General features: G+C 41.7%; 1 protein-coding gene across 5 annotated transcripts in view; it reads right to left on the reverse strand.

The window, feature by feature from the left end:
• Nucleotides 1-1,900: 1,900 nt before the first annotated feature.
• BANP (BTG3 associated nuclear protein) overlaps nt 1,901-13,779 on the reverse strand; it is a 662,871-nt gene continuing 650,992 nt past the window's right edge. For all 5 annotated transcript variants that reach the window (XM_073605714.1, XM_073605712.1, XM_073605715.1 and 2 more), the window contains 2 exons: nt 10,807-10,947; nt 1,901-3,591 (listed from right to left, as the gene is read on the reverse strand). In XM_073605714.1, the coding sequence (XP_073461815.1) occupies nt 3,520-3,591; nt 10,807-10,947 (213 nt within the window). In that variant the 3' untranslated portion in view covers nt 1,901-3,519. The remainder of the gene's footprint in view (nt 3,592-10,806; nt 10,948-13,779) is intronic.

The raw sequence follows: 13,779 nt of genomic DNA on the forward strand, positions 1-13,779 counted from the left end.
ATGATCAACTGAGATCAACTGCTCCGTGTCATCGAGAGCAGTGATCGCTGTCATGTCCTAGGTAGCCCATCCCCCCCACAGTTAGACTCACTCCCTAGGACACACTTAACCCCTTGATCGTCCCCTAGCGCTTAACCCCTTCCCTGCCAGTGTCATTTATACAGTAATCAGTGTATTTTTATAGCACTGATCGCTGTATAAATGGCACTGGTCCCAAAATAGTGTCAAAAGTGTCTGATGTCTCCGCCATAATGTCGCAGTCAAGATAAAAATCGCAGATCGCCTCCATTACTAATAAAAAAAAATGTAATAATAAAAATGCCATAAATCTATCCCCTATTTTGTAGACGCTATAACTTTTGCGCAAACCAATCAATATACGATTATTGCAATTTTTTTAAACAAAAATATGTAGAAGAATACATATCGGCCTAGACTGAGGAACAAATGTGTTTTTTATATATTTTTTGGGGACATTTATTGTAGCAAAAAGTAAAAAATATTGCATTTTTTTTCAAAATTGTCGCTCTTTTTTTGTTTATAGTGCAAAAAATAAAAAAGCGCAGAGGTGATCAAATACCACCAAAAGAAATCTCTATTTGTGGGGAAAAAAGGACATCAATTTTGTGTGGGTGCAATTGTCAGTTAAAGCGACGCAGTGCCGAATCGCAAAAAGTGCTCTGGTCAGGAAGGGGGTAAATTCTTCTGGGGGCTGAAATGGTTAATTAGGTGCAAAGGTGTCTCTTGTGAAAGAGACAAGAGGGTGGATAACTGGATTTCTGGGGACAGACAGGCTTTGGCTTTTGTTCACTAATTTTGCTTTGATGAGTTGTTTTTACCCTGAATAGTCCATATATGTGGCAGTGGTTTACATAAACATTTGGACAATGGAAAGGGTTGCTTAAATTCAACTGCAGGCCTACTAGACGGGATCTAATCATTAAAAACATGAGACTCTGTCATGACATGATGCCTCCACAATATTCATGGAAGACAGACTATGTGACGTAGGCTGCCAAACCTAAAGAGTGACTCCGCTTTTCTTGAAGAAAAAAGAATCCTCTCTGGGTGGTCAATGTGCACTGTAAGGATTTTAACAAATAGTGTTTCAGATCTCCTACCTGATGCTGCTCTGAAGAAAAAGGCTCCTTATTCCAATTTTTGCACTCTCAGCTACTAACTACAACAACTAACAAGGAAAAGGCTGAGTCTGCATCGCTTTAAAAATAATTATTTTTGATGAGATACTCTCTCAAAAGGTGACATATTTGTTGCAGGGGATGCCTAAAATTTTACTTGTACCTTAGTGCAGACTTCTGGGAAAATCAGTGAGCCAATCACACTGACAAGAAATTACATTTCTGTATAGCATCTGTCTGCAGAACACCTTCAGGTTGCTATATTATATTAAATTTTACATGAAATTCCAGCGCTGCACATTGAAAATGAAAGGTAATTTTTTAATAACATTCAATTACAATTTGGCTTGTGTAGCAATTGCATATTCAGTATTATTATTTTGTTTATTTGCTTTTTTTCCCCCCACAAAAGTGGAGTTGCTCTGTAAGCACACGGCCATCAGTTTTAAAATCCATACTAGTGGAGCAATAAGATGATAGTGTAATTTTGATATATTTCGTATTAATGATATGTGTGCTTTTGACAGTATCAGTAGTGCCGATGTGTGCTCTGTTGTTTACTCAGCACCATTATCAGTAGTGGTTCGTGTGCAGTGGTATCCCTCAGTATCGTGTGGGGTCATTCTAAAATTAGAGCCCTTACACATCGAAAATGGCTCCAACTCCATCTTTACCCATAGGTTGGTTTTTACAGACCTCCATTCCAGGACATTCTTCATACCCGATCTCAGCACATCAGTACACACAGCAATTCAGCCAAATAGATCATAAATAGTTATTTATTGAGGGTGTTTGAAATGCCCACTTGTCATTACCATTTACAATGATCTGTCCATCACACAACTTATAGACTACAATATTCTGACTATAATTCTTGGTGTCAGCAGTTCTCCAGAGCAGATCTAGGACCTTATAAAATAAAACAATCTTCTATATCAGCAGATTATTTTCATAAAAATTTCCAATTTTCACAGTAATATGTCCTCATTGTACCTGTTGTGGTATCTTCTGTTATACATGAGTTACATAAATTTAGTAATCTGGTTTATGGAAGGTTTCATGCAAATGGCTGTTAAGATGCTGTCCTTACAATGACTGAATTGGACAGCTCTCAGAATACCTGGAGCAGCACCCCTTCTCCCCCACCCCACAAATTGCATGGAGTCCATTGAACATTCTGAATGCCAGCTTCACAGTGTGCTTTGTCTGTTTAACTGTGCATAGTGTACGGCCTCTCAGAAAGAGCATGTACTATTGCACTGCTCGCTATAAAACCAGTCATAAAGTTGGGTTTTTCATGATAGATCAGTGCCACCAGCTATAGCCAGCAACATTGATCACAGTATTCTTACAGCTGCGAAGGCTCCCCACTTTCAGAATACAATATACCACAGTGGGAAGGATAAGCACATCGAGTGTGTGAATGGGGGAATGGTATCTTTTTTTGGTTCAACCCATGAAGACAGTTCAACCCGCCGAAGACAGCCAAGTGCTCCACCTTCCATGGTCACTACACCCTTGCCTTGCACAGCGTTATATACAATTATGTGTTTTATTCTTGCAGAATAATATTTAGGTGGAACGGGATTGGTGGTATAGTGGTGAGCATAGCTCTCTTCCAATCAGCTGATTTTGGTTCGATTCCCAGCCAACGATTGGGTGTAATGGAATTTTCTGGCAGTACTTGGTGCTATGCTGATTTGTCCTCCTCAGAAGCCATGGGAGTCTAATCTTTCCACACAATGTGCCAGTTTGGTTGGAGTTATTTATAGAGGCTGCACACTTATAACATTAAGGATAGTGATCCAATTCGCTGCTTAAAGGTCAACTCCACCTTTTAAAGCATTCATAAAACGTTCAGATGGTTCATTCTATACAGTCTGATTGAACAGCATTCCACTGCTCACTTCTCATACAGATATTTCAGGAATCAATCAACTTCTAGGTTATCTTGTTAAGGAAACAATCACCTTGTCCATTTTGTGTAATGACAGGTACACTTACCAGTTTTGGTTTATTGGCCTATGAATTATTTCACACACGCAGATCAGTGAGTGAATGTTCCTTGATCATTGAATGTTTTTTTCTGCAAACCAAAGATCTATATTAACAGAAAACTTCACTTTTAAAGATAGAATTGTTTTTTGTTTTTTTTTCGATACAAACAACAGAGGATACAAAAATAGCATATTAGAGAGTACAAGCAACTGAATGAATTCTGCACAGCTAGTTGTGTCCATTGCAGTCTGGTCCTCTGAGATATTTACATTGAGGTCTTGCTCAGTGGGTTAGATTGGCGGGCGTGCGTGCAGCTCCTGTGCCCTCCATGCTCATAACGGCTGGCACACACACGGGCTCCTGACATGCTCAGGTGCTGGGATTATTGGATCTGGATTGATTCATGCTCAATATGCATCTCTGGCTGTAGAGCGGATTGTAGAGGTTCTACGGCCTAAATGACAAGAAAGATTAATTAGGAAAACTACTTTTGTTATACTGGATGGTGATAAGTGGCAAAGCTTTGTGTCAGTGGTAACAATCATTCTTCATTTTGCACTGATAAAAGGTGATATTTGATTACTGCACAGTTTGTGACTGCTCTGGGGGCAACTGCAGTAAGTCAAAGGCAGTACCCTGCTGGACCTCAGTTGTGCACAAGTTGGACAAAACCAGGTCCTTCTTGGACCTCGCCCAAGTAATACAAGGCCAGGTCCACGTTGGATCTCAACTGCACATGGGTAAGGTAAAGCCAGCTCTCCACTGGACCTCAACTATGCTCAAGTAAGACAAACCAGGTCCTTCTTGGACCTCGCATAGGTAAGACCAGGCCAGGTTCATGCTGGATCTCTGCTGTACACAGATAAGACAAAACCAGGTTCTTCCTGGACCTTACACACATTTAAGACAGAAATATCCACACTGGATCTCAGCATTGCACAGGTAAGACACAAGAGTGTGTTGATTGTACAATGTTACAGCAGTATTAGAAAACTCACAGTACTGGGATATCCTCTGATCACTATGCCAAAATGCATTCCAACAGAATATCTTTTCATACATAGTTTATTTTCCCTTTTGGCAGCATTTTCACCTAATAATCTGTGATCTCTCCAGCAAAATAGCTATTTGTGCACATATACAATTTATTTTGTCTTTTGTTTTATCCTGAGAGAGTTGGCGAAGGAGATTGTGAAGTCATATATGTAAAGATGAATATTCTTGGAGGAAATCTGCTTTTGTTTGGATTGGTTCTAGAGGGATAGAAATGCTTGAAATAAAAATCCTAAAAAAAAGCAGATCTGATCTTTTGGCCCCAGCATTCATCATTATTGGCACTGATAAAGTTTTATTAGTAATTCCTGCAGTGAGGCAGTTGTGCTATAGTGGGGCTGTGGTGGAATATATATGACGTTCTCCCTGTATGCCATTTTTCGTGAATTATGCCACTGTGTAATAAATTAATATTTTTAGGTTTTAGACTATATATAGTTGTTTCATCTAAAACTCATTTTTAAATTCTTGGGTAATTTGTTAAACTGAAACTTCCACTTCTAAAGCTGTCTGATGTGTTTCCAAAAATCCATAAAACTTCTTTGAAATGTTCTTTTTTCTGTGTCGTATAACTTTATGGGGCTTTTGATATCCAGTCTACATTGTGTATATGGAGGGTGGTAATTGAGTGTGTCAAATCTTCAGAGAAAGAGAATTATATTTCTCTGTAAAGGACTCTTCATAGATCTAACATATAGAGCCAAAAGACAAACTAATTTTTCCTCATTTATATTTTTTTAGGAATCAGATTTGGCTTATAAAAAAATCTGAACAATTAAAAGGACATGTTTCTTGACTCTGTTAAAACGTAACTAACAGTTTTATTACACAATTATTCTGCTAATAGATGAATTTTCCACTTTCTTTGATACAGTGACCACACGGTTTGTTGGGCAGGGAAATTGGCAACAAGTAGTCTTAGATGGACATGTTTTAATTGAATTTAAAGTTTAGGTAATCTGGTTCCTCCCTCCCCCTAATCAGACACTCACCTCTGTCCCACGGTCCAGCGATGCGGCATACGAAGCCCTGCTCTTCTATGCGGCGCAGGCATTCTAACTGGGCGCCCGGCTGAGGCTTCACAGCCGGTCACGCACTGTGCATGCGCGAGCCACGCTGCACGCTATGAATGGCTGGGCAATCTTCTGGGACCTGTGACATGTCCCAGAAGATTGGAGGGAGGGAGAAGAGGTGATCTTCATCAGGCGACAGGTGAGGAAGTGGGAGCTGGGTGCCTCTTAAAACTGGGTATCCGCTCCCCCCAAAAGAAAATAACATGCCAAATGTGGCATGTAAGGGGGTCACCAGCACCTAAAGCGGAAGTTCCATTTTTGGGTGGAACTCCGGTTTAAGACCGTCCACATTACTTTTACTGTTGGCGGGCAGCACTGGCAAGCTCCATAACATATAACTATGTTGTTTTGCACATGCGCACCTCCTGGGGCGTACAGCGCGCCGTTCCCATAACCGTTGTGTCCACCGTACACAGTGTAATATAGTTCCCCGTACGCTTTGGGGAGACAAGGGATCACATAATCACAATGTGTACACAACTGTTATGAATGAGTCCCATTCATAATAGCTATGCTTTCTTTGGAGGGGCTGTGATTGGCCCACAGCTATCATATAGTACCTGGGCCACTCACAGCATGTCAACAGAAAGCAAGCGGTCACAAATTGAACCCATTCCTGACAGTTAAAAAAAATTGCTGTTACAGTGTTTAGCACAATCACAGCAATCAAAGTGTAACCCCACACCCCCAGGTAGTACAGTGTCACTACAGTGACACTGAATTACTCTGATGAAAGTATGTAACCAGGAAAGAAAGGAAAAAATGTTTTAAAAATTGAATTTTATGTTATTTATTTAATTTACATACTGTCACCAGTCAGGATTCCCGATCACTGCCACACTAGTCATATGATGACGCTGTACTGCACTGGTAAGTATGTAAAAAAAAATTACAAATATTATCTAATTTCTTCATTTTCCAAAAAAATTGTGACAAACTCCCTGCTAAAAAAAATTGTCATGCCTCTTATGTAATACCTTGGATCTACTTTCAAAAAAAGGGGTCATTTGGAGGCTACTGATCAAGTTTTTAAATATATATATACTATATTTTGTAGACTCTTTAATACAAACCAATTATTATACACTTATTGGGATTTTTTATTTTTTTTTTACCAAATACATGTAGCAGAATACACTCTGGCCAAACTTTATGAAGGAATTTGATTTTATCGAATATGTTTTATAACAGAAAGTAGACAATATCATTTTGGTGTTTTTTTTTTTTTTTTAAATCTTAAAAATATTAAAAAAGAACAGTGGCGATCAAATATCACCGAAAGAAAGATCTATATGTATGAAAAAAATTAACTTCTATACAGCATTGCATGACTGTGCAATTGCCAGGTAAAGTAGCGCAGTGCTGCATAGCAAAAAATGTCCTGGTCATGAAGGGGGTAAAACCTTCCGAAGGTCAAGTGGTTAATTTAGACTCAGAGATGACAACACTGGGTTTCTGGAATTTTCTGTAAAATGCAGGCTGATTGTGGTTGGTGGGAGGGGCCGGTAGGGGGCTGTACATAACTTCCTGAACACATCACACCACCCTGCCTCAGTACTCCTCTCAAGATACCTCAGCCCTGATGCAAGAAGTGGGAGCAGTTATACAAATATTAAAACAATGCCTTGATGGGCGGGTGTCAGTCTGGAAAGTGGGTGTTCCTAGGCAAGCTGTATCCATATGCAGACTGCCCTGGGTAATGTCCACATGTGATGCGGATGATTAGCATTATGACTCCATGATTGAAAAGAATGGAAATGCAAGAATAAAAGGATTTTTTACTGTAAACTAAGAGCTCATGTCACACTAACATGAGAATCAACCATTCATCTGGAAGTGGCAGAACCCCCCCCTTCCGGGATTACACTACCAAATCACTACTGAGAAGATTCAGACGCATTTTTTTTGCCAGGAATGCTGTAGAATGGACTGTCAGACATTGTCTTTGGTGGTCACTGAGAATCTCTTTTAAGAACCACTGTGAGCAACTGGTGGTTCTCTGAGCTTTTTTTGGGAAAGGAAAATCACAATAATACTCTTTATAAAGTAGAAACTGGTGTAAGCACCCTCTTTATAAATGACTGTGATGTGAGCTGAATACGTGTCACCTTGTGCTGGCAGGGAATTCCTTCCAATGTCTGTCACCTCCTGGCTGGAAGGCTCGACTCCTTCCACTATTATCTGTGTCACATGTAGGCTGTTCCTCTCTCTCACGCAAGTGAACAGAATATTGTCCTCCATAAGATCTGCTCACTGCTGAAATTCCCTAAGACACAGATGATGGTCAATATTTTCCTCTAAGCTGGGGGGGGGGGGGGGTCATATAATGAGCATCTGCCTCTAAATATCCACAGTCTGCCGTGGCAGGCACATTGTGCAGAAGGTGAATACTCATGAAATTTTGTGCACACAATAACTGGTGGCTCTTAGCACTCCCTGTATAATGTAGTTAGTATAATATTTCAGAGTTCTTTTTTCTTATTGGGTCTAGGTGGAGTGGTTATCTATTCTGACTGAGGAAGTGGAGCCAAGACATTGAGAGATGTAACTGGTACCAGCAGGACTGGAATGTGACTGAGTCTCCTGGTGTGAGGAGGGGGGGGGATACCTATTCTCTTCCTCTGACAGACCCAGGGATATTCCTCTATTACAGGAGCATTTTGTCTCTAATTTCTACCAGGGTGACAGTGATGATCCATCTAATTACTCTGGGGATGAACCCCATTCATTACATATCATGTTTCCCACGTCACTCGGCACACTATCTGTATTGCTTTCTGGAGATTTTACTATAATTGAGATAAATAATAACTCGTCGGCCAAAGGAGGGGCCGTCATAAGCTAGAGGAGTAAGTGATGAAGATTGTGTGCACACTAAACTCAATACTTTCCGAACAGAAAGGGAAGGAGCCCTGTTAAAGTGTTTGTTAAGTGAATTATTTTACTGTTCCAATTCAGTCTGTTATATAACAGTAAGCTCCGCAGTGGGTGTCATTTATAAAAAAATTTGCTGTATAATACCTTTTTTCAAATTGCCATTCGGCACTCAGGTGACTGCCCGCTGTTCTCCTCTTCCGATGTGATAGATGCAGGGGGAGGTGCTGGGAAACCCCCGCTGACGTCAGCCGAGGAGAGGAGGAGACTGGCGGTCAGTCAGGTGAGTGCCGAATGGCACTCTGAAAAAGAGCTATTATACAGCATATTTTTTATAAATGACATTCACTGCAGAGCTTACTGTTATATAACAGACGGAACTATAGAAGGAAAACACTGTTCTTTTTAGAGCAGGAAGGGAGGATCAGGGAGCTGACAGGCAAGAGAGGGAGGGGGGAGGAGGACACAGGCGAAGAAGAGCAGGCTGTGGATGACGGAGGCATGTAAACTGACCACAGTGTCAGGGCTCAGCAGCCATGATACAACATGCTCATTTTACAGAGGGGAGGACAGAAACTGGCAGGATCAGCCAGGTTTTTTTAGGTGTTGCAGGGGGCCAAATGACACACCACAAGCACTGTGCTGTACAACAGGCTTTAAAGGGGCAGGATCCAATTATTATTTTTTTTTTAACTTTAACTTTTGAGGCCTGCAGTATAAGATTTGTTTTAAAATAAAATGTGGTCGCTATTAACCACTTGACCTCCAGAAGGTTTTACCCCCTTCCACGAGCAGAGCATCTTTTGCTATTCAGCACTGTGCTAATTTAACCGGTTCCCGACCAGCGCACACCAATGTACGTCGGCAGAATGGCAAGGCTGGGCAAATGAGCGTACCCGTACGTCCCTTTGAATTTGCCGCCGTGTCATTGCGTGCGCGCCGCCGGCCGGGAGCTCCGTGAGTCGGGTTGCGGGTCCCGCGGACTCGATCGCCGCGGGGATATCCGCGATCGCCTCACGGAGACGAATGGGGAGATGCTAATGTAAACAAGCATCTCCCCGTTCTGCCTAGTTACAGTGTCACTGATCTCTGCTTCCTGTGATCGGGAGAAGAGATCAGAGAAGTGTCACACGTAGCCACGCCCCCCCCCCACAGTTAGTAACACTCCCCAGGACATGCTTAACCCCTCCCCGCCCCCTAGTGGTTAACCCCTTCACTGCCAGTGTCATTTACACAGGAATCAGTGCATTTGTATAGCACTGATTGCTGAATAAATGACAATGGTCCCAAAAATGTCCGATGTGTCCGCCATAATGTCGCAGTCACGATAAAAATCACTGATCGCCGCCATTACTAGTAAAAAAAAAAAAAATGAATACTAAAAATGCCATAAAACTATCCCCTATTTTATAAACGCTATAACTTTTCCGCAAACTAATCAATAAACGCCTATTGCGATTTTTTTTTTACAAAAATAGGTAGAAGAATACCTAAACTGAGGGGAAAAAATTTTTTTTAATATTTTTTGGGCATATTTATTATAGCAAAAAGTAAAAAATGCGTTTTTTTCAAAATTGTCGCTATTTTTTTGTTTATAGCGTAAAAAATAAAAACCGCAGAGGTGATCAAATACCACCAAAAGAAAGCTCTATTTGTGGGAAAAAAAAGGATGTGAATTTTGTTTGGGAGCCACGTAGCACGACCACGCAATTGTCAAGTAAAGCGACGCAGTGCTGAATCGCAAAAAACGCACTGGTCAGGAAGGGGGTAAATTCTTCAGAGGCTGAAGTGGTTAACTAAATTAAATTTATATAATTTTTTACACACAAATAGAGCTTTTGTTTGGTGGTGTTTGATCACCACTGAGTTTTTTTTATCTTTTGTGATATAAATGGAAAAAAAAAAAAACATTTAAAAAAACAAACAAAATTTTTTGTACATTAAAAAACATATCCAATAAAATTAAACTTAAGGCCCAAATGTATTCTGCTACATGTCTCATTTCTTGAGCCCCTTAAAATGGCAAGACAGCACAAATTCCTCTGCCGCTGTAAATACAGGAAGTAGACACCCCTATTCCAGTGATCTCCACTTGCTTCCGGGGTCCGTGCTGAACAGCTGCTCTCCTGCATTCTAAACACAGAAGGTCGGCCACTCAGCTCAGGCGCCATTCAAATCATTCTCTGTGTGGTGCCTGTGCTGAGTGGCTGACCTCTATAAAGTGACAGTTCACCTCAATGACCAATGGGGAAGGAGCAAGGCCACAATTTAGCCCTATTTAGTGATTTCAGCAGCACCCCAAGATTTTCAGTAAGTTCAGACCAATTCTTTTTTTTTTTTATCAAATGTCCCCACAGCCATTCTGCCCCATGGTAGAATATCTGTACAATGTTTGTCAGGATCAGTGAGTGGCAGAGAAAATTGATGCATAGTTTGCAGAACGTTACAGTGATTCTAAATTACATGTGTCCAGAAAAAGTGCCCAATATAAACAGACTACAGTATGATGCAGGGAGGAGGGCGAGGCTGCAGCAAGGCACTGGTTATAGATTTCTCCTATAAAAGGATTAACCCCTCTTTATGACCAATGCCTTCCTGAACTAAATTGTATTTTTATATATTAATACATTTCTAAATGAGGACCATGATTTTGGTATGCAGCAACTTACCTGAGCTGTTGCCGATGGTTCAGTGACAGGTGCCAGCTGAACGTACTGGACCTGGATGTCATTGGCCTGTAGCGGGGAGCCATTAACTACACCAGATGTTGGGTCAGAGGTGACGGCGATGAGTTGTGCTCCTTGGAGAACCTGGAGATAGAGGAAGACTACGGTCAAACATGTTCAGCACTGTAGATCATCATTTTCAGGGTTGTGGCAGTTATTATGAATGCCCAGCTCTAACTTATATGACCATAGGTTCCAGCAGTGAAGAGGTAAAAGTAGAATTCAGGCCTGACTCCAGAAAACCATTGTATACTCAATGCCAGCCAAAAAGGCATACCACAGTAATGATTACAGGGGTGGAATTCCGGAGCAGACAACCGCTGTGCTTTCTGAAATGGCCAGGAAATATTGATTGGCATGTGTATACAGAGCGGCAGAAATTGGAAGCCAAAACCTAACTCTTGCAGTGCCAGTCTGCTATCTGCAGCCAGAGGGCATTGCTCTTCAGTATAAGCTGAACCCATTAAAATCAAAGCAAAATAACACGAGGGCCATGGCAGATGGGATACAAGCTATTATGCAGACAACTAACTGACTATACGGATGCTGTACTTGGGTCCTGGGCAGTTATGAAATTTAGTAAAGCATTCGCAGACAAAAATCAGCGTAGAATACAATTAATAAGGACATTCATTGGAATCAGACACCAAACCAGGGGTCTCCAGACTTTCCAAATAAAGGGCCAGTTTACTGTCCTTCAGACTTTGGGGAGGGGCTGGATTGTGGCTAGTGGGGGTACAAAATGTCCCACCATCAGTGAGAGCAATGCCTCAGGTTTAGTGGTCAGTACATTTATTATTAATTATCATTATACAGGTTTTATATAGCGCTAACAGTTTGTGCAGTGCTTAACAAAATGAAGGCAGACATTACAGTTACATTACAATTTGGTACAAGAGGAATCAGAGGGCCCTGCTCGTTAGAGCTTACAATCTAAAAAGGAAGGGTCAATTTATACAAAAGGTAATAGCCGTGGGGGATGAGCTGATGGAGGAAGTAAAACAGTGTTAGAAGCAGGATAGGCTTCTTTAAAGAGTTTAAAAAAAAAAAGGGTTTTCAGGGATCGTCTAAAGATGGATAGATTAGGGGACAGTCGGACAGATTGGGGTAGGGAGTTCCAAAGGATGGAAGCAGCTCTGGAGAAATCCTGTAGGTGAGCATGGGAGGAGGTGACAAGGGAGCTAGAGAGCAGAAGGTCTTGGGAAGACCGAAGAGAGCGGCTTGGTTGGTATTTTGGGACTAGGTTAGTGATGTAGCTGGAGGCAGAGCTGTGGACAGCTTTGTAAATTATTGTTAGTACTTTGAATTTTATTCGTTGGGTGAGTGGACGCCAGTGGAGGGATTGGCAGAGAGGGGTGGAGGACACTGAATGGTTGGTAAGGTGGATGAGTCTTGCAGCGGCATTCATTATGGACTGAAGGGGGGATAGTCTATGTAAAGGTAATCCAACGAGGTAATCAAACCTTTTTTAGATATCCAATGAGGAGGGAGTTGCAATAGTTGACGTGAGAGATAATCAGGGAGTTAATTAGAAGCTTGGTGGTGTCATTAGTTAAAAAGGGGCGTATTCTGGAAATGTTGCAGAGGCGGCATGATTTGGACATGGATTGCATGTGGGCCTGAAAGGACAGTTCAGAGTCTAAGGTTACCCCTAGCACCCTGGCATGTAGGGACGGACTGATAGATGTGCCATTGATCTTGACAGAGAAGTCAGGGGAAGGGGCACGTGGGGAGGAAATATTAAGAGTTTAGTTTTAGATTCAGTTTGAGGAAGTGGTTTGACATCCAGGCTGATATGTCTGTTAGTAAATCAGTGATGAGTGAGGAGATTTATGGGGTGAGCTGGGGGGCAGAGAGATAGATTTGGGTGTCATTAGCATATAAGTGGTAGTGGAAGCCATGGGAGGCTATCAGCTGACCCAAGGAGGACGTGTAGATCGAGAATAGTAGAGGTCCAAGGACAGGACCTTGGGGGACCCCAACGATAACATTTACATAGTGCTTGTGGTCAGTAGGAGGAGGAACTGTGCCCCATCATTGGTATTATTGGGAGGAGTAGTGCCCCATCACTGGTGTCAGTTGGAGGAATAGTGTCCCATCATTGGTGACAGTGGAAGGAATAGTGGCCCATCACTGGTGTCAGTGGGAAGAATAATGCCCAATCAGTGGCAGTGGGAGGAATAATGTCCCATTATTGATGTCAGTGGGAGCAACTATGCCTCAGTGTTGGTGACAGCGGGAGGACTAGTGTCCATAGGGCTGACAAAGGACACATCTGGCTCACGGGCCACAGTTTGGAGACCACTGCACTAAACGGAAGTGGATTATACTTTCTTGGGGGAGAACCTTGTATTCTTTATTACTTATGCGAAATGAACAACTGATATTATTATTGACAAATGGAAGGTAGGCCCATTCTCAAAATGGAGGATTCCACTAAAAAGGCTTCTGGAGGGAAAAAAAAGATAGGGAATATTGCTCACTCCTGTGCCACCTGCAGATGGGATCACTCAATGAAACCCAGTAGCTTTTTTCATTTCACACTGACACTTCTTTCTACAGACACATTTAGACAAGAGGCCCACAGTCACCTTACTACAAGTGTCTACAGATTGTGAAAAGGATTTACAACTATTTCTTCAATTAAAGCGCAGTGTGAAACAATACTGGAGTGGAAAGTTCAAACATTTGTATTGACTCAGGCAGACGTCTGTGCCAGTTCCATATGTGTTTGGCTTGGAGAGGTGCAGTGTTCTGAGTCGCTACTGAACATTCCTAACGCTAATATTTAATATAAGATAAACAGGGGCCCCCTCTGTCTTTTCTTCATGCTGCTATTGGTACAACTGTACCAAATTGCTGTTTGATTGATGTGCAGAGGTCAAACAGTGCACACCAAACCGCACTGATGTCATA

The sequence above is a fragment of the Aquarana catesbeiana genome, linkage group LG11, assembly GCF_042186555.1.
Source record: "Aquarana catesbeiana isolate 2022-GZ linkage group LG11, ASM4218655v1, whole genome shotgun sequence".
NCBI classification, from domain to species: domain Eukaryota; kingdom Metazoa; phylum Chordata; class Amphibia; order Anura; family Ranidae; genus Aquarana; species Aquarana catesbeiana.